The sequence below is a fragment of the Hypomesus transpacificus genome, chromosome 18, assembly GCF_021917145.1.
Source record: "Hypomesus transpacificus isolate Combined female chromosome 18, fHypTra1, whole genome shotgun sequence".
NCBI classification, from domain to species: Eukaryota; Metazoa; Chordata; class Actinopteri; order Osmeriformes; family Osmeridae; genus Hypomesus; species Hypomesus transpacificus.
In genome coordinates this window covers 7811063-7836635 of record NC_061077.1, presented here as the reverse complement: position 1 = coordinate 7836635, position 25573 = coordinate 7811063, and the positions used below count along the sequence as shown (strand labels likewise).

General features: G+C 44.1%; 2 protein-coding genes across 3 annotated transcripts in view; one reads left to right on the top strand and one right to left on the bottom strand.

The window, feature by feature from the left end:
- LOC124480225 (dedicator of cytokinesis protein 3-like) overlaps window positions 1-732 on the top strand; it is a 30458-nt gene extending 29726 nt beyond the window's left edge. Inside the window, exon 52 of the mRNA XM_047039331.1 lies at window positions 121-732. Within this exon, the coding sequence (XP_046895287.1) occupies window positions 121-732 (612 nt within the window). The remainder of the gene's footprint in view (window positions 1-120) is intronic.
- A 4441-nt stretch (window positions 733-5173) lies between these two features.
- On the bottom strand, window positions 5174-20904 carry pcbp4 (poly(rC) binding protein 4). 2 transcript variants are annotated; one of them, XM_047041100.1, is made up of 13 exons: window positions 20663-20904; window positions 20370-20393; window positions 18649-18681; window positions 17208-17324; window positions 14914-15045; window positions 14195-14323; window positions 12872-12946; window positions 11904-11975; window positions 10329-10370; window positions 10095-10182; window positions 9372-9421; window positions 6493-6662; window positions 5174-6184 (listed from the first exon to the last, which is right to left on the bottom strand). In XM_047041100.1, the coding sequence occupies exons 1-13, from the start codon at window positions 20768-20770 to the stop codon at window positions 5839-5841; spliced, it is 1386 nt and encodes a 461-aa protein (XP_046897056.1). In that variant the 5' UTR covers window positions 20771-20904; the 3' UTR covers window positions 5174-5838. The 2 variants fall into 2 exon arrangements, with proteins under 2 accessions (XP_046897056.1, XP_046897057.1); XM_047041101.1 differs by having other exon boundaries at window positions 10107-10182; window positions 20663-20888.
- Window positions 20905-25573: the final 4669 nt, after the last annotated feature.

Below are 25573 nucleotides of genomic sequence, written 5' to 3'. Positions count from 1 at the left end.
AGCATGTAGAACACAAGCGTTAACCTCTCATCGGGCACCCAAACAAGGCCAACACACCCCCTTTTCTCCTTTCTGTGAAATGGTGAACTCGTATTTAATGCTTGTTTCTCTCCGCCACAGTCTCCCCTGCACCCAATCCCTGGCTCCCCCACCAGTCCTCAGTCAGCATTAGGGGGCAGCAACTCCACCCTGTCTGGCAGCGCCAGCAGCGGGGTCTCCTCTCTGAGTGAGAGTAACTTTGGAGGGCAGTACCCAGACCCTACGCCCATCAGGAACGAGGCCATGGAGCCCATACCCAGCCACCTGTGGACCCCTGATGAGTACCTGTCCTCCCCCTACCTGCACATCCACTACAGTGGGCCCGAAACCGACTCCATGGACCCTGTCCGGCCCCTCCACTACCGCAGCCCTGCCTCGCACCCCCCCTCTCACCCCCACTCCCACCCTCATTCCCACACCCAGCTGACGGGGCTGGACCCCCACTCCCATGCTTCTGCCCACCCCCACGCGCCGCTCCACGGCCCCCACCACATCCCTTACCGCCGGCCCCAGCCCCCGGGTGTGCCCCCTAAGCCTTACCTGAGGGAGGGCTGCATCCCTGAGGAGGAGCTGGTCCCCCAGCCCATCCCCCTGCCCCGGAGGATCTTCCACTCTCCCCACAGCCACAGGGAGGAGCAGGCCAAGCATGCCTGGGAGCAGTGCATCAGCGAGGAGCATGAGGAGACACCATGAGGACCAGTTCCCCCGCCCTCCACCTGCATCTCAGTACTCTCTAGTGACCCTCTCTGCTTCTACTTTCCTTCATCTGCGCTAATGTGAAAGAGCTGCACTGATGATGGTAGATACACTTTACTTTGTTGTGCAAGGGCTGAGTATAATGACTTCACCCATCTTAGACAAGGGCTGAGGAGGAAGTGTTTCATGTCAGCGCAGATGAAAGAAAGGAGAGTTGGAGAGGAAGCTACTTTAGTGAACCTATTATGAGGCCCACTCAGTCTCCTCACTGTGCTTCTGCTGTCGGATCATGAATGGAGTGGCCTCACAGGTACCAATAAGGGAATATTATCTGATGAACAATAATATAGATAATGATGACTTTGTTTCAATTGGTATTGATTGTACACTATTGTACAACTAGTCTGTGAGCATGTTTCGTTTTCTTTGCTTTGAGAATAATATATGACCATTTTGTAAAATACAGCAAACATGATCCCATGGTACAGTGCAAGACCAAGACTCCCCCGCCCTTTATCCCAAACATCAGCTACAGAACATTCTATTCTCAGTTTAAATGACTTCTCTGCTTGAAAGGCTTCATATCTCGGATATGTGATATTGACATCTTTGCTACATACAGTATGTGTTTTTCAATGCTGTGTCTTTCCTCAGTTTTTCAAATACTGTTAAGTGCTCCTTAATAGTGAACCGTATCACATGGCACATTCAGATCCTATGTGTTTCTCTTTGGCTATTGTAGAAAGCAGGTTAGCTATTAGGACTTGGGTCCCACCCATAGACCCACATCTCAAGGGACATGAACTTCAGCTAATGATTATCCATCCATACACAATGTATGGAAAACCAATGTGAATGTATTCAAATGAGATGTACTATTTGTACTACACAAGTGGCAATTATCATTTGTTTTGCTTTTACGTTTTAGTTAGGTCTCAGTTGGAGTTTCTTTGTTTTGGTGTGATAAAGATATCTAATGGGAGAAGGGTGTGCTGTATTCCAGACCAGCTGGGTTGATAGACTGCCTTGATAGACTCGGTGAGGTGGGAGTCGTGAGCATGACACACTGAGTTTTGGTGAGGTCACTCGACTTTAAAGTAATTTAGCATGGTGGGGAGAAGGACTGAAGACTAATGACTCAACGTACCTCAACCACCGGCTGGACATACTGAACACACAACACCAACCCCATGCCCCCTCAGCCTCTTCCTGTAATTTGGGACAAAGGTCAAGAAATGAGGACTGACTAAGGTCATCTGCTGTCAATGACATTGCCTAGCTCTTATGATGTGTAAGTTGTGTGGCCCTACGCCCTCTCACGAACAGCAGCAAATCCAGACTCCCTCAAACAGCGTTCAAAACGCCTACCTGCCTTAAGTGCACTGAAATGCAGTATAACCTCTCATCTGGACTCCACAGCTGATCGTCTCAGAGAAGCTCACAACCCCCTGCATCTTCACCAAGTTCTTAAGTTCTTAAAGAAATATATTCTGAATGCTCCCTGAACAAATGAGATATCAACATATGGCATTTGTATGGTTTTGTCCTGCCTTGGTTAGCGATTGTTGTTTGGTTTGTGTCGCTATATTTGTAGTTCTGTCTCCTCGACCACGCTCTGCAATATGAGAACAACAGTTTGTGTTCAAACGAGTGTCTAAAGCCCTGTGTGAGAGCAGAGTGCACCTCCCGTGGATGGAAGCAGCAGCAGCGTGTGGCGTCATGACGCCAACAGTTACCACAGTTGTTTCTCCATTCGTTTCTTTTGCCAGTAGATACTTTGTGTTCTCGTACATCAGGTTGTCAACTGCTCAGACAGCATCTATTTTTGTATGTGGAATCATCTGTAGTGAGACTCTGTAATTCAGAACTGCACCATGAAAGGACGCAGGGTGCGTTTTGCATGGGCTATGTTGGAGTTTGTATGGAAGAAATTAATTAATTAGAAATCTTCAAGGGGTTGTTAGTATTGACAGTAATTGTAGGGTGGAATGATACTCAGATGAAATATAGGTACAATAGAATTTTTCAAAGTAAATTCTGTTCTTGTACATACAGCGGTATTGTGAAATATTTTTGAGAATTATTGCAGACCCCCTATAATAATGTTCTTGTTGTTTTGTGTATATACATGTACTCCAGGAATTGGTGTAATTGATAAATATCTATAATCAATGTTGGAAAAGGACAAATCCATTAGACTGTGGTTGTCTGCATTGTTCTTGACTTAAAGTCTTCACATATAAATACTTTATACACTTTTCAATGTGCTTTCTTGTACATATGGTGTTAGCATGATCAAACAGTGTTTGGTTGTAAAAGTGGTTTTCCTACTTCCATAACTGCTGTGGTATGGACTTCATTAACAATGCCAAACATTAAAGACAATCTTTTATCAGCCCTGTTCTGCTCCTTTCCTGATCTTGCTTGGCAAACAGAAATAACAGCCTTGATTGGCTGACTAGAGTGCAGTGGAGGATAACAGAAGGGGTTGTTATAAAAATATGTACTGCTCTGACACCACACATTTTATTTAGACGGGAACATTTCTTTACTGAAACCTTGCTACAACATGGGTGTTCAAAAGATGAATAAGAGAGACAAGGAAAGAGAGAGTGGGTGGAAGTGAGGGCTGGAGTGTGTGTAGGTGTGTAGGTGTCAGTAAGACATGTTAGGGTTTCTCATGGTGCCTGAGTGGATAACAGGCCTGAAACAAAGACAGGAAAAAAAGTTAGAAAGCCTTCTTTAATTCCATCTGTTTCTTCTTTGCATGAACAACTTAGCTAAAGTATCATCAAAGTCTATACAAAAAACCCAGTTATGGGTTAAAACACAATTCCATTGTGATTATTATTAAACTTGCATTCAGCCCAAATAAACAGCTTGTTAGGTTCAGAGAACTGGAAAATGAATTCCTTTTGAACAGAGTAAACATCCAAAACAAGCATGCAGGACAGGACACTGGGAGCATTGAGACAGATGGAGAGGGGGTGGGATAAAGGTCAAAACCTGCTCAGATTACTTGATCAATTTCCTGGCTTCTTGTTTGTGGCTGAATTGTGTCTGCACTGTGTCTATATAGAATTCATCCTGTAGGTGGCGCAAGTGACTGACTAAAACTGGATGCCATCGTGTTATGCAAAGATGTCCACATTGACTCCTCCTTACAACTAATCAAAGATGAGCAAATAGTGATTGCATCCATTCATTTTTGTGTAGTCAGTGCCACTAGTCACTAGTCAGTGATTACAAAAAGTATTGCAGGATTTATTTGCACAAAATCAATACATTTTTTATTAATACTTTAGTAACTGTATTTGTATTCAAACCAGTCTACCATTATTCTAATTTATGTATTTATGTGTATAGTGGGATACACAAAAGGAGTGAGAAAGAGGGAGCAAGAGAGTGAAAGATAGCTAGAGAGAGAGGGATGTGGATACAGACCATTGATTGCATAGATATTTTATAACCTCTTTGGCTCTAGTTAGCGAGCGGGAGGATAGAAGGACACAACAACTGAGCCTCACGCTAACAGGAGCTCTTTCATGATGTCAGGACAAAGAACTGGAGAAAGAATATGATTCTCTCATGGCAGATTCTGCACTAGACTTCATTGAAATGAATAAAGTCTAAGCTTCATGAAAGAGTCATATTTCGGCATACCTCCGAGTCAATGTAGATGACAACAATGAGGATTCGTCGCTCTCAAGGCCTTCCTGCGTTACCACGGTGAAGTCTAAAGGAGTGAGAATAAAAGAGGGCTCTCTCTCCAGAGGACCCTGATACTGTAGTGCATGTTGATGCAGTTACTGACTTTCCTATTCCAGTGCTGCTGTGTCTCCTCTCTACCCCAGCTGTCACTGTATAGTATGCCCTCCTTTTCTCTCCTCCCCTCCTCCCCCCATTTCTCTCAGCATCAGTGGATCTGACGGTGCCTCGCACCACTGTGCGTTGTAGATTGGAGTGTTCATGTATGTACTGTGTTCTGCCTCCGTCTGTGTGTGTGCCTGTGTGTGCAGCGTGCTTGTGAATGCAGGCTTGGCCCTCTGCTCCACCGGGGATATGATGCCTCACACTGCAGTTATTGTTCGGGGACAAGAGCACAATGATGTGAAAAGCATCCCTCATAAAACCTGGCATTTGAAATGACGTGCCACCCAGTGGCTCGTGACAGGGGAACGCAGAAAGAACCTGGCTTGGAGAGATTTGGGATTGCATCATTTGTCATCGTTTTTTGAAGGCACGTGTTTTAAGAACATATTACATACTGTGTGTTGTCATTAGCTTGACATTGATTTGTTCTCTGGAGGTTAGGTTGGAATCTGTGTCACAGTTCTGCAGGTGCTGTGGATTAGTACATGTCAGTGTTCCTTAACCCTACAGTACCTTCGGAGAGTGCAAATGTATAATTATGGAGACAAATGTCTTTAGATATTTCAGGAAACAATGACTTTTAATAAACAAAACAATACAAATAAATAAGATCAAACAATTTACACATTTCAAATGAAATCCAACAAAACAAACAGAACAGTACAATACAGTACCAGAGCACAACAAAATTATTAAAATACACTATTTCCTCAAACATTTACAAATGTTCTTAAAAACTTCAAGAAGCAAACAGACATTGTAAAAAAGCATCATACTGTAGCATATTCGTCATCTGAGTATAATTTATAAACGTATTGTATGATAGATACTTTGAGCCGATTTCTAACTCAAGATGCACGCTTGTAAACCAATCTTGCACGCGTATGTCTCAGGTGAGAATCCAGCCCTTCATCAGTGATAGAACAATGATGAGGTGACGGCTGCCCTTCATCAATGATAGAACAGTGATGACGTGACGGCTGATACTGCAGCAGTCCACAAATTCATGGGAAACTCACAAATCATCTATATATGTGAAGAACTTATATTAATCGCCATTGTCCAAATGTTCTCTCGGTCTCTTTGTGGTGCTTCATCAAACAGGTACAGGTCAAGAGAAACTCTGGCAGAGGGTATGGCTACATCAGGCGTGTGGAAGAAAACAAAATAGCTGTCCTCCATGTCGCCCTCCAGGCGAGTGGAGAGGCTGAGGCTACACAGACGCTAGCATCAGTAGGGAGCAAACTTCTGTCTCTCTGGCTTCTTGATGCAGTTGGCTGAGGAGATTTTGGTGGTGTATGCCGCCAGCGTGGCGTGGGACGGGGCAGCGGTGACTGCTACAGCAGGGGCCGGGCCGGACAGAGTCAGGAAGGGGACAGACTTCATCCCCAGCAGGCCAGAGAGGGGCAGTGCGCCGTAGGGTGTGCCCAGGACCTGGGTGGGGGTCAAGGCGCCCATGGCTGCCAGGGTGGGGGCTGGGGAGGAGGCGGGAGAGACTGGCTGGCTGAAGGCCATGTTGAGGTCAACCGGGGCAGCCATAGAGGCCGCCTGGGCTGTGGACTTGGCCGTCTCTAAACTGTGGGAACAGAAAAGGGTCAGAAGTGAAGTAGAAAGAGAGGGGACATGAAGCGGGGGCAGTGGTTACAACAGAATGTCATCCCAAACAAACAGGCTGCTTCGATGCAGAGCAGATGTTCGACCAGAATTAAAAGTTGTGGCTTTAATGGTTCCCTCTGGGCCACTTAGCAACAACAAAGGAACACTGTTTGACCTTTTATCACCTATCACCATGCCAATTAACCTCTGACCTTGTTAAAACTATTTAATCTCCCAAGACTATGACAACCTCATTGATTGAACATACTCACGAGACACTGGCCTTACCAGGAAGTGATGAGGTACTGGGCAAGGTTAATGCTGATTGGAGTGCCAGTGATGGTGACGTGTCTGTCACTTGTTCCATCCAGCTGACTGCCAATCTTGATCTGAGCCCCAGACACCTGCCGGATCTCATTGATCTTGGTGCCCTGACGGCCGATGATGGAGCCTATCAGCTGGGGGAGAGACAAGGAGGGATACGGTAGGTTGGTGCATGGACGGATGGACAGGTGTATAGATGCATAGGTAAACATAGAATATTGTGTTTTATTTAACATCAAATTAGGACTTTACAACTATCCTTGACATTAAACTGACGGTCAAAAGACTGAAATAGTGATTATCAAAAACATTTGTACTGGGGAGAATTGCAGAAATGTTTGATGAGAATGTGCTTCATGGCCTGTGTTAGTACTGGATGTGAACTGCAGACCTCTCACAATATTGCATATTGTTTTGTCTTCAGTAGCCTGACCATCTATCATGCTATCTTCCTTAATTGCAACTCTCCTTGGCCTGGTGAAAGAGACGAGAGAGGGAACATTTGCCTCTCATTAATCTGAGTAGCTAAAAGGTTATTGATTTCCCCCAGTCGTGGCGACTTCCCAAACAAATCACTTCCCATACACAATCCAGCCAGATGAATCTTTCCTCTAATAGAAAGCGTAATGGAAAAATAATTCAAAACACGTGATATACCATTCAGATGGCTTGCATAGTGCTGACATTAGTTTAGAAGATGTACACATTTGTTTTCTGCATTATCATCATGGTTCTGTTTTCATTGGCTCAGCATGCAGGCCTGCCTATTGGAGAACAATGGGGTACTTAGCAGGCTGAAGCCCAGGTGATCCTCCCAGGCCCAGGATCAGTGAGCCTGGAGCCAGGTGTGCCAGGGGGCAGGGGGGCAGGGCACACATAGAGGGGGCAGATACCAGGGCAGATATATGGAGGGAGAGCTAGACAGTGATGGAGTACCTCTTGTACGTGTGCGTTTCAGCAGCTTAACATCGGCTGACGCATCGGTCGACACACATGCGTGGGCACACATTTTGGCACGCGCATGTGCGCAGACACACGCACTGTTCTTGCTCCTGTCCTTTTCCTTCACAATCACATTCCTATCCTGGGAAGTCAGCGGCCTGTTCCACACTTTCTAATTTGTCACCCAGCAACCTGGTTGGTCTGCCTGGCTATTATTGGCTCTGCAGATTATTCCAACACTAGGCTGAGAGCAAAGCTGGGCTGAAGAGCACCTCACGAGTACAATGACCACCACAGACCTGAGGTCAAAGTTAATGTCATCTCCCTGTGGGGAGAGAGTCACTGCACTGTCCTCTGGCCTTTCACATCAGCTGTCTATGGACGCCAGCTGTCAACGACTACTTTTAATCATCAAAACCACTGGACGGCTTCACTGCTTCATACTGTATGAAGAACAATGCCCTTCAATAGGTGACAGTGTAAGCACCCAGTTGTCACGGGCAGGTGCGTGGCATGGGCGGAGAGGTCTATTCCATGTTGTGTGACGTAAATACTCATCAGTGATTTTGGAGATGCAGCAGATTCACCTGACCCTGATTACTGGTACTAAGCAGCAAGCAGTGCACATATGCTTTGCCTGGACTTCTACTTTAACTGGCCCACATATTGTAGGAATTCTTGCTGAACCAGCCATTTAAAAGGACACAGGAAGAGGAATGGTGTAGTGGGATTGTCACCATTTTTCTTCTGGCTAAATCTTGCCTGTGCAGATGCACAGTATAGTGCTGACTGTGCGTAAGCAGCTCTTGAATACCTCCTCTCTACTCTCTCTGTATTGTTAGTCTACTGGAGCTGTGAGAATAAAGAGCCTGATTCCTGCACCGGTGCGATGTCTGTGGTCTGGCCAGGCCTCTGTGTGTGTGTGTGTGTGTCTGAAGGGGGGCTCCATGGCTGTAGGTCTCTGGAACAATGGCTGGAGCTTAGTTTGCAGCTGTCCTTGTCATGTACGGCAGTGAACAGTGCCATTCCTCTGAGAGGCTGGTGGCTTTGGTATGCAGGGAGTCTGCAGCAAAACACACCCCTCATTTCACAGACGCTAACCTACAACTATGTCTTGTTGAGTATCTCTACGTGTGCATATCTTCTACAAAACAGAAGAGTCTGTCCTTGGTTTTCTAAATGTCCTCCTTGTTCCAGATACATAGTCTGAGTTACGGTTCGAAAAGCTTTCGAAGAGGAAATGTCAGTGTATCACAGCACTACCTTGTGGATCACAGTCTATAGTCAGGTTCCCCATTAGATTGAGAAGGAATGTGATGGATTGAGAGCAAATTCTCAATCTACAGCTCCCAGATCAAGGCCCCCAGCAGCAGTGCTAGATCATTGGAAGATGAATTTGGGCTGTTTTCTTGTAGCATCAGAGCATCTCAGCATCACAGTCTTAGCTCTCAGACTGAGGAGGCTGGGTGAGAGTGAGAAGATCTTTGTCTCTTTTTTATTGGCTGTTTTGACAGCAGAGAGCTTCTAAGTAGGTCAGGGAACATGAGAGGATTTACTGGCTTCTCAAGGGAGTCACTCGGAGACAATGCAACTGGAATCCAGACAATAACACCAGGGAATCCATATCAGCTCAAAATTCTTCCAACCTTGGGTTAGGCTAGGGTTAGGCTGACTCAAAAAATTAATTTGTTGCAAATGCATTTCTTTAAGTTATCCAATATACTGTATTCACAGTCCTGTGGTAGAAGTCATGAGCATCCAGCATGTTGCTCTGTAACTGTAACATCTGGTGTCACTCATTTCGCGTGTACATTTTCTCTGCTGTTGTTTGTTTGATAAAATAGTTTTGTCTGATAAACTGGTGGAAATGGAACACGCAATATCTTATATTAGTTTCTTACATCATTTGGAATGAGGAGCTCTTGAGAAGTCTGGGCATTTGCATCTATCCCTAATGAGAGAGAAAGAGATATGGATAAAGAGAAACAGAAGAAGAGAAAGAGAGAGATATATTTAGAGTCAGAGAACAAATTATTTCATCACACATGTTCAATCTTTTTCTTTGGTTATCAGGGTCAAGCAAATCATCTTTGACATGCTATACAAGAAATCTCTTCAATGTAAAAGAATCAGATTTAGTAAAGCTAATTTCAATTTTAATGGACTGATGTTTAACACACCACCACTTTTATTTTGGTTCTCCCGGTTCCCTGAATCTGAACACATCATTTCACATAATAGCTTTATTTTGGCCTGGATGATATGGAGAACATTTAAATGAGAAAATTGTAGGGAGCTTGGTCTCACAGCCACGAGCACATAACAGCTCCACAAATGATGACCTCCTCATTGACTACTACAGACAGTCATGCCAGAAGAACCACAAACACAGTGGTTCGTCTCCACATATCCCATTTCTCCTTTAGACTATTCACATGATCTATTCATTTGGCTGCTAGACCGAATAACAAACAAACACAAATGTAATATCCCTGTCAGTAAATCATCATAGTTATTATAGTACACAGAGAATTTGCGGTAACCTTCCCAATGGCTTATTCTTTCAACCAAATGTATAAAAATATAAATGCCTGTTGGCTATGACCATGACCATGGCTACTCACACTCACACATACCCGGTAGGCCAGTGGAGGGCGGCTGGGCCAGAGGACTCATGTTCTGTTGCATCGACAGCTGATGAAGCTTGGCCAACTGTCCATGGAGAGAGGATGTTGTTTATGTTACCAGCAGGAATATTATAACACTTGAAATAAGCATTGTTTAAGTGGCATGCCTTGTTTGCCATTGTGACTATAGTTCATGTAAATAAGTATTAAACACTAGGTGAAACACCTTACCTCTGAATGTGGAATGCCATATTGGTTTTGTACAGTGTAAGCCTGTAAAGAAGAAGGTCGCTTCAATTACTTTAAAACAGTACAATATCAACATCGTCCATCTGTGTGTTTGTCTTAAACACCGTTTTTCAGCAAAAGCATAATGCTTTTGTGGATCTAAAGTGTTCTGGGTATCCAGCAGCTACTTCGCAGAACGCCACATTGAGCAAGCTTTAACGTGGGTGTTTTCCAGCACAGATTGGACATCAGCAGGAGACTTCAGTTTTCACAGCAGGGGTCTCTTTAACAAAACTCCGTACTCTTTAACGTGTCACCTGAAATATCTTCAAGCCTCCCTCCCTCCCTCCCACACACAAACACTTCAAGCCTCATCACATCCATATCCACTCTTTCTATATAATTCTCTCTTTTTATCCATCTGATACAGTATATCCACCATCTATCTTTCTTGCCCCCCCCCCTCCCCTCATTAGCAACGCTCGGGCAGTCTCCTCCTAACACTAACATGCCAGACAGCACTTAGCTAAACTCAATTCTGACTGCCGCCAGCAGTCTGGCTAGCATCACCAGGTCATAGCATGGCTATCAGCTGGGTAGGATTGCAAGCTGATCCCAGTAAGGTATCCATAAGCCTAAAACAAAGACCTGGAAGACACATTATTCACTATTGGAAGGGGCTTGCAGTAATTTTTATACCAGAGACCAAAATGTACAGCAAGATAATCAGTAACCTTCAAATTGTTGTATCTGGTCCTGGTGGTTGTGATCAATGTAAATTGACTTGCTTGTATTTCTTCAATGTAAACTGTGGAAAAATGTCACGTATTCCTCCATGTGCTATATGTATTAATGTTTTCATACAGTGTTTTCATAATAGCGTAAAGTGTGAACTGAGGGAGGGTTGACTTGACGTCGATGTGTAGTAGTGGATGGTATTATCTTGTGTCTGCCAGAGATATCCATGATGACTACTAGAACAATGGGCACAGCTTATTGCTTCAGCTGTTGTTTTTGTACATCCCATCCCAGTGATTGACTGTGTAATTGTCGACATGCCACAACACTAACCTCACCCCCAAAGCTATAAAAAGCTCACTCCCCTACACCTACTATACCGTGCACTTAGTATTCCCCTGTGGCCACATTTGCTTTATGTTGGCTTCTGTAATCTTCCAAAAGAGTTACGTAGATTGGTAACACATTATCTTAAGTGTTCACATGAACCATGCAACTACATAATAATAGCTGTAGTAACAGTGTAAGCATGTTGTGGTCATAGAGGATATGTTTTAAATTACATGGGCACACAGTTTGACTGTACAGGTTCACACATAGGAGATCTCAATCAGTGCTCTCAGCAGGTAAATAAAAACAAACAAGTAACTTCAGCTGCCCTTTTGATGTATACAGTAGATTCGCCCTCGGGAATGCTCCTTATCTCTACAGTGTAACTGCAACATAGTTACTGAAGATCCTGTATCTACTGTGTGAAATGACGTGATCCAATCAGACTTTTCATGATGCACTGTCTCCGCCATATCTAAGTGGTGTTGACATTTCCTGTGTCCAGCTCACCTGCTGGAGGTCCAGACCCCCCTGACTGACAGAGTACAAGGGCTGGGGGGCAAAGTCAGCTGCTTCAAACACCTGAACATGACAGAAAACAAAGGAAGAGCTATCACAACTCAATCCCAACATAAATAATATGGGAACACTTTTCTGGACATAGCAATTTAATCAAGCATGAATACCAAGATCAAATGGTTGATAAAACCAAAATCATACCATTTGATACGGGATGCTAACCAAAAATATATTGTACTTTATTTCTAAACATTTTTGGTCCAAAAAACCCATTCCTCTTCATTTAGAAATACCCATCCCAGTTTCTTTTCCTGCTGTGGTACTGACTATTAAAGATCAAATGTGGTCCGAGAGGTCCTTGAAGCTGCATGTCTAATTCTCTCAAACACACTTAACAGGCTTAGAGTATGAGTCACCGCCAGTGGGCTTCCAATTCCACTTCATTTCTCTCCTCCGACAAATTGCACAAACATCCTTCTCACAACATAGCATTCATTAAAGCCCTTCATCTTCCCAGGACCATAGCCTCATCCTAGACTTTAATTTGATAGCTTATTATAAGTACTATCACAGCACAATACCTCATCATAAATTGGCAGCTAGTGTCAGACAGTGCTGTGCTGAGGTAGCAGGCAGTGACACCAAACAGCCTCTGCTGGACACAGTTCAAACTAGGTCTCGACCCACAGGCTAATCGGGTGTCTTACTCCATAGACAGCTTGATATCTCGCTCACCCAGAAGCCCTTCCATATCCCAGCCCTACTTTCCTTCAAGTGTCTTATCTTCCCACTGTGGGTAGCCACAAGCTACTGCTACGAACTTATACCTCCAAACAAGGAGTAGCCCAAGTGTCTCACTGACCACCTGGACTGCATCTCCCAGTGGAGGTTGACATGGTCTATATAGTGTGCTTAGATCACTTCTACAGGATTATGGAGGTCACATTTCTCCTGCTCACCTGATTCCCAGAGATGAGGAGTGCTCCAGGGGAGGGGTTGGGCCGGTAGGGGATGGTGGCACCCTTTGGGGGAGACTGAGGAGTCAAAAATAGGACAAGGGGTCTGGGATTGTGAGATATATTTTTATCAACACAAATGGAACAGGAGAGCAGGTTGATGAGAAAGTCAAGTTACGGTACAATACCTTTTCCTAATGTCACGTAAGTTCGACAGTAATTGTGCAAGAGTGAAACGAGTGGAGCAAATTGAGTTGAACTATTAGGCAGATAAAAATACAACAACAATGATCTTTTTTACGAGTTGATGTTAGTCATTCATTGAACCATTCAACCATTACACTGGGGAATTCAATCTTTATGGTTGGCAGGACACATCAGCACTTGTTCTCCTTGGATATGTCACATCCACAGAAATATGAACCTCACTGGCACAGGAGCAAGAGCAATGTCACAATGACACTGGAAGCTTCTTGTTCAAATGTAAATAGGTGGAACAATGCACACAGGAAGTTGTATAATGTATTGAGTGGATGCAGTGTTGTTTTTGTCTGTGAATTTGGAGCATCTTTTCTGTGAGAGCAGTCACAGCAGATTCTTTGTATAACTTTGCATAATTTATGTCCCGGAGCCAAAAGCAAGGCCCCGCTGGTGGAGAATCCTAATGAAACTTGTAAGCCTTTGAAGAAAGCCCTAGAAAACTGGATCAAACTAGCAATTAGGCAGTCAGGTCCAGCTGCAATGCAAAAACAAAAAAGGATCTGTGAAGCACACATACATGTGGAGAGAAAAAGGGTTTGAGGTGGTTTTCCCTTTTTCCATTCCTGTTACTCAAGAGAGCTGCTGTATAAAGATGGACACACTTTGCAGCAAGTCAGTTTATTTTCGATTAAGAGTTCGAAGGTCTTTCCAACAACGGAAAACTTTTGTCATGGACTTTTGTCATTGACTCCAGCAAACAGTTCCAACACTGTGTGGATAGAGGAGGATCACGACAGCACCTTAAAGAGAGACAGCTAGCTCACTCTTCTTGGAGGGTAATATTACATTCAAGAAAGTGCTATAATGTACTCTTATCTGTATCCTAGCCAGAACTGGACATCAATCCAATTTGAACACTGAGTCAACAGTCTTTGCTGTGAAAAGGTAAAACTATCAATGATAGTCTTAAACAATGCTAAACGTTTTAATGAAGTTAATGACATTAAGTGGGTTTTCAAGTAATTTACTACTGTAGCATATACACCGAGCATTGAATGTATTTTCTGTAGTCTCAGGTACACGTGCCATTCTGTGAGGAGGAGAGAGAGACAGACAGTGCTTTACCTCAAGGATTACTGTGCAGATGAGCTTGACACACTGGATTACCGAGTCCTGACTTCCTGATATCGTCACCCCTCTCTCAGTTGAGTTGGGCAGCAAATCCCCCGCCACCTGTATCTGTGCTCCAGTGCTCTGCCAGTGACAAGGGTTTAGAGAAGGATTAGTGTGATTCTGGAGATATGACAGAGCATGATAACAATGACATGGTCCCATGATCTCTGGTTTGTGTTGACCTTAAAATAGAGATTGATCCATTGTGTTGAGTTTGTGGTAAATTTGGCAAAATCCTATCGAATGTGGTCTTAGACAGATAAGAAGATGTAAAAGGAGACAAGCAGTCGAAGATTCCCCGATGGTTCAGTGTGTATGTAGACGCATTGCACATGATAGGTGATCTAACACTGTAATACTGGGCAACACATGAAACACGTCGTCGTCGGCAGCACAGATCAGACCAGAGCATACTTCTACTCCAGCCATCTGAAGGACATCCTTTCTCATCTCCGGAATTTTCTAAAGGTAGAACTAAAAAGTGGACAGTGACACTAATGTGATAGTCAGTCTAGGATGGTAAGGGTATACTGTGCGCCAGGTTGACCAAGCTTGGATACATTCTTCTGCCATAAACAAGGTCCCATACTCAGTACAATGGGACAGTGGATGGAGTTGTTCTGTGTGTAGATGGTACTTGCCTAATGGAGATGCTCTGTTGTTATGCTTACCTCTCTGATCTCCTTGATCTTGGTCCCTCCCTTGCCAATGAGAGAGCCACACTGGCTGGCAGGAATGACCAGGCGCAGGGTGACCGGGGGCTTGGAGCTGATAGTGCCATTGGCTACCAGGGTGGTCAGGTCCTGCAGAAAGAAAACATAAACAGATCCATGAACCCACAGTAAACGACTTGGCAGAAATAGGGCCCTTGAGAGGTCATGACGGGTAAAGCCAAAAAGCCAAGACATTATTTAGACGGGCTCTCCTGTTTTCATTCAATTGACCAGGTAGTAAACACCCTTCTCCTCTCTCTGCCTTGGGAGGGATTGCGATGTTAATTGATGAATAGTCAGGCTCAGTTAGCCTTTGAAATGTAAATGATCCTGCTCACTGTCTTTCTGCCCATCAGCGCGCATCCCAACACCTTGGGTTGAATACTAGCGTGTGCCTCTCCCACCCTGCTCCTCAGCAAAATGGAAATCATACTGCATGGTTTTCAAACAGAATGTGTTAGGAGGCGAGCCGTAAGAATAATTTCACATACTTTAGAGAGGGGCCCCCAGGGGATTTGTCTTGTGAGGGAAAAAAAAAAACATTTACTTCTCCAACAGTTCTGTAGTTGAAGTTTAAAAGCCCCATATTTTGATGTGGCTATGACGCTGCCTTTCTCCACAGTGTCTATATTTAGGGAGGTGGATCAGGCTGGTGGTGTCTCGTCTCATTATATGAGGAGCACGTAGCTCGTCAGTAGGATCACAGGGCTCTGGGCGTCACATCCAAGATTTGATCTAAAAATATGCACCATATCTTAACAACTGTGAACGTCCCGCTCCTACCCCAGCCCCATCTTCACACCGAGACACTCTCCAAGCAAACTGGCAGAAATCAGACCGTGGGTTACACAAGCAGCAGTGACACAAAAGAAAGAGCCTAGCTTAATCCCCAATGTATGCTGTGGGTAGAACGATAAAACATCAATAAAGAATGACTAAGTGCCCTAAATTATGCGATCTACCTTCCTGGGAGCAACAAGTCAAGTACATGATACTCCTGAGCCAGGAACACCAGGTCTTTGAGATTGAAATAATACCAGAGTCTTATCTCCGCCTGTGCTCTCATGTAGATAACTGCAGTTCAGCCATGCTATTGAATAATAGGCTAGATTTTTTATCAAGTGAGGGATGATAAGTGATGGATTCTGATCATCACCAGATAGGCTCAGTGTCTCCATCAGTGAGTAAGGACTACACAAAGTCTGTCAATTACCCAATCATGTTTTCCCTCTCTCCTTGCTGTTAATTAAGATGTCAGACACATACCGTTCTGGCATGATGGGAGTACCGCGCTGTAGGTCAGCCAACCTGTTGCCATGACAACTCGGAGTTTCAGCTGAAGGTAGGGTTGGCAAGAGGTGAGAGCCTAAGATCTTTAATGAATGCTGCTCCGTGCTCCCAGCCAGGCGCGTGTTTACTGACAGCTATAGAACTGAGTGGGGAGTGTCTGCCTGCGAGCTGCAGTCTGCTCTCAGTGCATGTCTTATTGAGCTATATGAACACATTCACTGGTGGATAGGAAGGTCATCCTAAATTATGATGGTTTTAGGCATGATGCATACCTGTTCTCTGCATCTCATCAGCCAACCTAGGTTATCGCTCGCACAAAATTCCTCTGGGTTATTCATTGTCATGTTAACATATTTTCATCTGCTGTTTTTTCAAGTGTGCAGGAGGAGGGATGCTAAATGACATATTGTTTGTAACATACATGAAGCCACTCAAGCCACCTAAAAGCCTAGCCGAATGTAGCAAGATATTGTATAGCAAGCCCACAGTGTATAGCAGAAAGGACTAATGGATGCATCAGTGTGTCAATGTTCTCCCTGCAATATCCAAAATGGGAGCCAGAACGACCCTACACAGAACGCTCTGACACACCATCACATGACTCAGTGGGGGTAAGACCACTAGCAGGAGAATTGACCAATCACAGCTTGTTCCATACCAAGTCCAATCTGGCCCAGGAGCTCAAGTAGTGACAAGGGAACAATCATCAAGATTGGTTGGAAAGGGCTATCTCTTAATGATGTTCATGGGAAATGTCCTTTTCTGCATGGCTGTCATTGCAGTAACTAAATCTTTGTCCTTTACCCCCTACCTCCGAATGTTTCATCTCAAAGAGGTTGCTGTTTCTTACACTATGCTATGGTTCTAAGTTACAATCTCAAGTGTTACAACAACAACATATTCCACATCTACAATGGGCAGTTGTTGTTTGATGTGATTGTTATATTTTCGGAGTAAGTTACCTCCTCCAGTTTGTATGTGATCATTGTGAAGGCCCTGAAGACACAGTCTGTGGAGCCGGTGATGGTGATGATCCTCTCTGGACAGGAGCCCTCAGAAATGTTCACCCGGGCACTGCTCTGTGGAGGGAAACAAACAAGTCACCAGGTCAAAGTCACCTCTATCAACTGGTCCTGGGTCAGGCAGGTATTCATCCCCTGTTTGTTGTGGGTAGATTGGGGGTGGGGGGGGGGGGGGGTGGAGTACTATGACTCTAGATCAGGGCTTGTAGATGAAAAAGCTTAATCTTAGAGAGACTAGATCATCCACAACTTTTCATATGCAGATGACAGAGACATAATATCTGTAACTGTCCTTCCTTGCTCAATGCCGTATCGTTGCACAACACATCCTTTATGTCTCTACAGAGCCCCCGGAGTCACATTAGGAAAAGCAGGACAGTCCTCTGACCTCCCTGATCTTCCCTGTGGTCATGGCACTGAGTCATGCTCCCTCCATGACTACACAGCCACATGCCTGGAGAGGAACCAACACAGGACTGACTGACTCATGGACTGACAGACCGGTTGGGAGCATGGCTTGGTGATCATCATGGGTGACTGGTTTTTGTGGCTGATTTATTGTAGGTCTCTGCAGGGTCACACACTCACAGTCGTACTATCTCTCTGTTTATCCTTCGGCTTCATAAAGCACTAACATAACCGCTGTGCTCCAGGAGACATAGGGGAGAGAATGGACCATAACAATGGCAAGCTAATTACTTTTTTATACAAAGAGTTAATGAAGCTCAACTACTCCCTTGAGGTTTATGAGCGACAAATACAGTTATAGGAAAGACACAGGATGGAGAGAGAAAGGGACACATATCGAGAGATTGTGTGTGTGTGTGTGTGTGTGTGTGTGTGTGTGTGTGTGTGTGTGTGTGTGTGTGTGTGTGTGTGTGTGTGTGTGTGTGTGTGTGTGTGTGCAAGGGAGAGAGACAGATACAGAGAGACAGAGATGGTTGAGGCAAGGACATGAAAAAGTTGAGACAAAAAAGACTAATTGAAAGAGAAGAAGTCACTGTTTCCCAATAGGTAGGTCAGACTGTACCTGTTCAGTATGCTATTTAGACTGCCAGCTTCCAAACATCCTGGCTGAAGAGGAGTCGAAGCTTTAATATTTATAGAACTGTCTACCCAGCACTTTTACCAATATTAGAGTGTGTCTCCATTTGATTACATTATCTGAGCTCTGACCAAACAGTTATAAGATGCACTGGACAAAAGCACAAAGGAGAAAGAAAACCTATGCTGACGAAACATAGCACTGACTGTCCTCTAGCCACATGTGGCTATACATTCACACACACTGCATTTTGACGTGACACAACACACTGCATGCATTGAGATGATCATGTATGTTGGCATGATGGGAGCTGGACATCAGAAGCAGATAACGTACCTCCTCTCGTATTCTCTTCACCGTCTCGCCTTTCTGCAGAAGAGAAGAGGAGGGACAGCTGTGAAGAGGCCTGAGTGGTGTGCTTTGGTTCAAGGATTTGCCCTTAACATTGTCCTTCAATCCAGAATTATATCATTTACACTTTAAAATACATTCAATTGGACCCCCCCCCCTCCCCCCCCGATTATAAAAGAATGCATGTTCATAATCAGATAAGAACATTTAAAACGTATCCATCTACTGTACAGTGTAGCCCAGCTCTACAGGCTATCACCTTCCACCATTTACTGTATTGCACTTCAAACTCTCATCTGTCCTTGTGCCTCTATCCGTGAGACGTGGCTCGTGTGTGTACGTTTGTATGCATGCATTTACGTCTGTGTGTGTGGACAGCTCCCAGTCAGGATGAAGTCACACCTCTGTGTCATCCTCTGCCAGGTTTAGATTGTCTCTCCATCTGTCACTCTCCTCTTGGCTCATACCTATCATCTTCCTCACGATCATTCCAATTCACACCTTCACACATGACAACTACTAGCACTGAGTAATCCTGCTGTCTGGTGGACCATGTTACTATGTTTTTTTTATATTAGCAGCAATGCAATTGTGAACTAACTGCAGTTTGGGATAAGAGTGAACACTGGTTTGGGCTGTTCTTGTTTTGGTGAGGATATGAGATGTGGCTGGAGAAGGAGATAAAGAGAGAGGGAGGGAGAGATGAGATGAGAAAATGGAAAAATGAGGACAGGCCAGAGTGAGAGATGGTGAGAAAGGGAGCAAGATAAAGAGAGACGGGCATCTGAGGAGAGAGGAAGAGATGAGAAGAGAGAGGGAGGTGAGGTGAGGAAAGAGACAGGAAGAGATGAGACTGAAACGACATGAGGAGAGGGAGGGGGAGAAAGAAGAGAGAGAGAGATGGGGAAAAGCTGGAGTGAGAGATGAGGAAATAGAGGGTGAAATGAGGACAGAAAGAGGGAGAGCGGAAGTGAGAGAGGAGGAGAGGGAGAGACTGGTGGAGGGGAAGAGTTATTAAGAAGACTGTTGTAGATCAACTGCCTGGTTACAGGTCTGTCTCTGCCAAGCGTATACCACATTCAGCATCTTTCTCTCTTTCGCTCTCCTTCTTTTATCTTGCCGTCTATCTTGTATCTCTAACACAACTGTACATCTTTGGTCCTCACTTTCACTCTTATTCACTTCCACTTCAGGTTTCCCATTTCCAACTTAAAGCCCCTTGTCTCCCTCCTTGTTTATCCCTCTCCGCTCCCCCTTTCCTCCTCTGCTTGGGTTTTGTTAGATGTGGCAAGTCTAATGGGAGCTAGTGAGTGTGTAGAGAGCAGCCCACCTTCTCCTAACAGACATAAAACTGCTCACAGGGAGCCAGCAGTAATATGCCTTTGGAGCAGAGTTTCAGCAGGAGCTTTGCAGTCAAAGCACTAATGTTGCTGTGTGATGGATTACTGTACTGCATTAGGGGATGTGGACGGTCTTAAGAGGTTTGGTTTTAGCCAATTACATTTAGGATGGGGAAATATGGAACACAAACAGTTTGTCAGGCGTTTGGTGTAGATTTCACAACAGAGCAGAAAGACTTGGAGTAGGACGATAAATCCACATAGACATATTATGCATCCATTCAAAAGGCAATCTTAGGGACTGTGTGTTTAGAAGGGATTATAATTCGGTATTTTTGTGAAGTAACTGAAGAAAATAATTCTTACCTTTCCAATGATGCTGCCAACCTCCTACAATGAGATAATTGAGTTAAATTTATTTGAGAAAATACACATTTGCAAATAGAAAAAATAAAAACTTATTGTATTTGACAGCTCTGCTTTCATGACATTTATGTGAGTTAAAACCAATTATACACATTTAACCAAAACAGTTCCAGGATAAACAAGACCAGGTTAAATACAACAGCAATTGATTAAAAAAACCTGGGCAGTAAACTGTAAACTTTGGCTTTGTCATTCACACACAAACAGTTAAATGATTGCTAAATGTACGCTACCTTGCCGTGCATGAGTAGTCGGAGTGTGAGGGTGACGCCCAAGCCCCCGTCCCCAAAGTCCTGCTCACAGTTCATAGCGATGTGGGAGTGGCACGCAGGGAGACGCATGAACGAGGCTCATCCACTGGTCACGCTCTCAGACGAAGGCCAGCTTTCTCTCTCTCTCTTTCTCTCTTTCTTTCTTTCTTTCTTTCTTTCTTTCTTTCTTTCTTTCTGTTCTCTCTCTTCTCTCTCTCTCTCTCTCTCTCTCTCTCTCTCTCTCTCGCTCTCTCTCTCTCTCTCTCTCTCTCTCTCTCTCTCTCTCTCTCTCTCTCTCTCACACACACACACTCTCTCTCACCCTGACCTGTCAATGCACTGCTGATACAAAAAACAATAAACATTTCAATTCAATTAAAATATAAAAGCATATATAGGTTGAAAATTATAACAATATGGAAGACAAGGTTGCATTTAAAGAAAAGCAATATGCAGATGAACAAATCATTGAAAATTATTTTTGATTGATTCTTCTTATCACAGATGTCTGTGTTTAAATAAATATTCAGAATTATATGTGGTTTCTAGAATATCACATGAAATATCACACCCCAATGGCAAGTCCTTTTTCTAAAACTGATAAGTATTTTCTCAAAGCATATTTATTCTATTTCACTATTACAAATCCTGCATATGAATTAAGTGCATCACAATTTAATAATAAATTAAGTGTCATTATTCAGCAATCTTCACAACGCCTCCATTCAAAGTCTTCTGCACTGCCATGTCTACAAAGCCAGTGTGAGCTGCCTTGATTATGAATACAGTATGCAGATGGCTATCTCTAAGGCCTGCATTATGAGATGATGGAGGTGGGATTTGAGGACAGCATCAAGCTTAGACGAGTTCACAATATCCTGGAGGCTGTTTCCTTCTTTGCCTATAATGTGCACATTACAATCGTATCTCTCCATCTGCTGATAATGGGGTAGCACGCACACATCAATCTATGGTTATTTAAAATCGATGAACATTCATGAGAGAGTCATGAAGAGGAACAGTGTGTGTGTTCTCCATATTGACTCAAGCAGTGGGGGCTGTCGTGCGTGCTCCGGGCTGGTTGGCGGACAGGGAAATGGGCTTCTAACTGACAGTGGGTGGGTATCAGTGAGTAAGAGACTGGCCCTTAATTAACTGACTTTGAGAGAGACCTGCTGTGAGCCCAAAACATCATGTCACTGAATATGACTGCAAGATGAAGGAAGATTGCAGCACTTCAGTTTGCACTGCAAAATTACATTTGAAAACTGTTTTCAAAAGTATACATTATCCTTTGTTTATCTTAATCCGCCTTGTAGCTTTGTGCCCAGATTACAAACAGACCCACGAGAAGATTGTGTACTGCTCCCCAAATGACACTGCACCACTGGGTCTGGAAGCATGTCAGCTCCTGTGACATGTGGGGATTTATTTGTGAGCCCCCTGCGTGCTCGGCAGACAAGGCAAACAAAGGTTATAATTAGCTTCTGGAAATATTTACGTTTCCTCTTGATTTACAGTTCCTCAGTGTTGTCAGTCTGGACAGGGGAAGTACACCACAGACAGGTCAACACAGCTGGTGTCCGATCAGAAGTAAGAAGATAGTATGTGAAAATACTATAATCCTATGTTGTAACTTGTTGGTACTGTAGAAAAGATGTTTTAAAATGTACCCATTTATATAAATCTAAAGTTAAAGGTTTGCAGTGCATAAAGCTTTCCTTAAAGTTGATGGAATTTGCCCTTCAAAGTCTATTGCAATTATACCTTCTCACACTAATATTAATCCTTGCATGCAGCTTGATGTTTTTCCCCACTTATTATAATAGCAGCAAAAGTATTTAACTTTTTGTCGCCACTTTCAAGACATTTATAGCCCTGAAGCTGACTTTACAGTTCTTGTTGGTAGATTATGTTTTGCACTTGTCCCCTGAAGCATGGCTCATGTATCCTCTACTCCCCGACTGGTCAAGGCCACTTGTTTTAATATGAATGCCTGGCGCTTGTCAGCCAAGAGCATTCCACCTGGCCCACAATACCACAGCAGCATGCCAGCCCACTGCTGCAGTCGCCAGGGCTCGGAGCTAGGATACATGATTCAGCTCCTACATACAGCAGGTGCTCTTTAATTCACTGTCTATCCTCTCCGTAGATTGCATAAAACATGCTGGGGAGCAATGGGGATGTGCATTTTTGTAGTCTTTTTTTTTTGTGGGTTGTTAAGGCTGTGTGAGGAGATGATGTTTAATCAGAGTGAGTGTGATGTCTGACGAGGTGCTATTCCTGAGAGGACCCTTCCTGGCAGGTTTAGTGCCTTCACTCAACTCACAAGGCAGGGCTGCTCAATCTGTTTATTTATGTACTGTACAAAGGCCTGTTTAAATTTAACACCACGTCATTCTGTGGATATGAGACTGCAGCTTGGGATCTGGCTGGCTAACCTTACAGTATCCGTGTCAGTGACCATGTCAAAGTCATGCAATGCTGGTCTGTCATCATCGCTGGAAAGCAAAGGATGCGTGGAAGAGACTATAAACAACTTCATCTGTTCTTAAAGAGACAACACTGTCAATTTCTTTTACATCTCCTGTCTTACTAGTTTGCAAGACCGTTTTACCAACTAAATAAACATATATTCTGTATATATAAAGATTTTTTGGTTTTGTTCCATGTTCCAAGTGGGCTAGATGATGCATCAGAACGTATCTGATTATGAAGGCGCACATTTACGTAACTCATGCGCTAACTTCGTTATGTTCAGCCAGTCCCTGTAGGGCACGGCTAAAATGTTAGCGCTTTATTGCATTAGGAGTTAATGGCTGGAAGGATCATTATGTGCTGCTCTGTGGGCTGATAACAAGGCATGTGCTCTGCGTCTGTGAGGGGGCGGTGTGTGCCTCTGAACTACTCATTCCCAGAATCCCAAGCACTGACGTTCCAGAGTGAACAGAGCTCCTCTGTTCTGAATTAGACAAGGGGACTCAGGACCAGGGAATTAGTACGTTAACTTGCAGACTACAGCCTAAGGCTAAGGCTATGGTGGCGAGAGTGGAGCTTCAAGATGAAAAGAGAGAGGCAGCGGGTATGTCCAACTGTCTCTTTCAGTCTAACTTCTCACTACTCTGCTCCATATTACTGAGGCCCTCACGAATGTGCTTCTGTTGATCACTTGAGTATGTAGTAAGTGTTCAGGGAAAATACATTATTCCTTTACAGAGTATGCAAAATAAACCGCTGTCTCCTGATGTAGTCCATGGATGTTATAACAAACAACGTCAAGTCTTGTTCTGTGAAAAGTTGCCAAATTTCACAAAGATAGCACAAGTATTTCTTCCTCCTTTCTTGGAGCACACATCAAAGATGTCACAGATAAAAGCACCTCTCAAGCATCCCTCAACAGGCCCTAACAATTGTTTTCTTTCTCTGCGTTTGCAGGAGCGTCCAGTGAGACTGCTGCCAGATGAAAAGAAAGTTGCATGACCCACTTGCCTACAGAAGTGGACACCTGTTCCGAGACAAAGATGTCGCTAAAACAACGATCCAAACAGCAGGCTTGACGGCCTCGGGCCTGGCTTAGGGGAGCAGGGGCCGCGGAACGAGGACATAGCTCGTCACCATGGTGAGGGAGGTACACAGGGTTCCCCTTGCATACTGTACATGGGGAGGGTTGGGGGTGTAGGGTGTCCGCTCCATAAACACAGAGAGGGAAAGAGGATAGGGTGTCCCCCGCAAGACGAATGTAGAAGGGTGTCAATTTGTGTACACGCGCACTGTAAGGGCAAGGGTGCAAGCAATATCACACACATGCACGCACACGCACACATGGCAGCTGGGGAAGGAGTCTACATCACAGACTAGAGAGGGGGGCCCTAAAAACACAGAAGGTGCTCTTTGATCTCCACAGTCCACAGTAGTGGCGCACCAAGCATTCAGATATAGAATGGACTTGTCTTGATACCTGATATCACAATCAATCAATCAACCGTCATGACTGTATTAGGGAGATGTCCCTCCATCATCTGTCCATTAGTCTAAATAAGAAAAGCATATGCTATGCATTAGAGAGGGAAAAGCAGGGTGTCCTACACACTTTTCTGTTCAACAGATAAGAGTGGTCTGACAGACACTTAGGTTTTAATGGTACCACCCTTCCACTCGCCACTCTAATGAGGTCTGCAGGGAGCGCAGCCTCCATTTTCACTCTGCCTCCACATCCTCCACACGCTTCAGAAGGTTGGGATTGGAGCTTAGACCTGTGTGAGAGTGGAGAGCCTAATTATACAAGAGGTTAAATAACAACACAGTAGTACTGTATAGTATATTTGAGAGCAACTTCCACACCAGGTTTACTACCAGACTAGGGACCGTTTTTATTTCCACGATTTTTGGGGAGTCTTTTCCATTCTCAAATTGTATTGACTGAGGACATGGGATGCATGAATGTATGGAATGTAGAGATGTATGGAATTCTACATATTCTACAATGTATAGAGGTTTATATGTATGGATGTCTACATACAATACAAGGCCATTAGAGTCTAAATCACCCCTGAGCCCAAAGTTCTACAGCTGCTGTGTTAGCACAAGGCTCCTAATCTTAGCAAATCTGAAATGTGCTAGAGATTTCTGCTTAAGGAAAAGAATAGCTGGAATAAATGAAAAATTGTATGTGCCATTACTAAGCCCAGACTTAAATATCCTTGGCAATGTTTAAAGCTTAACAGTAGTGATGTCAAGTTTACCAGTTTTTTTTTAGGCAGTAATAGGCCGGCAATATTTTAAACTTTGGAAAAAAGGATATGAAAGACATTTAGTTACACTCAATAAATCAGGGTTAGTCTTAACCCTGGCTCGCGCCACTACACGCTGTCTGTCAAGCACCTGTTCAACCCC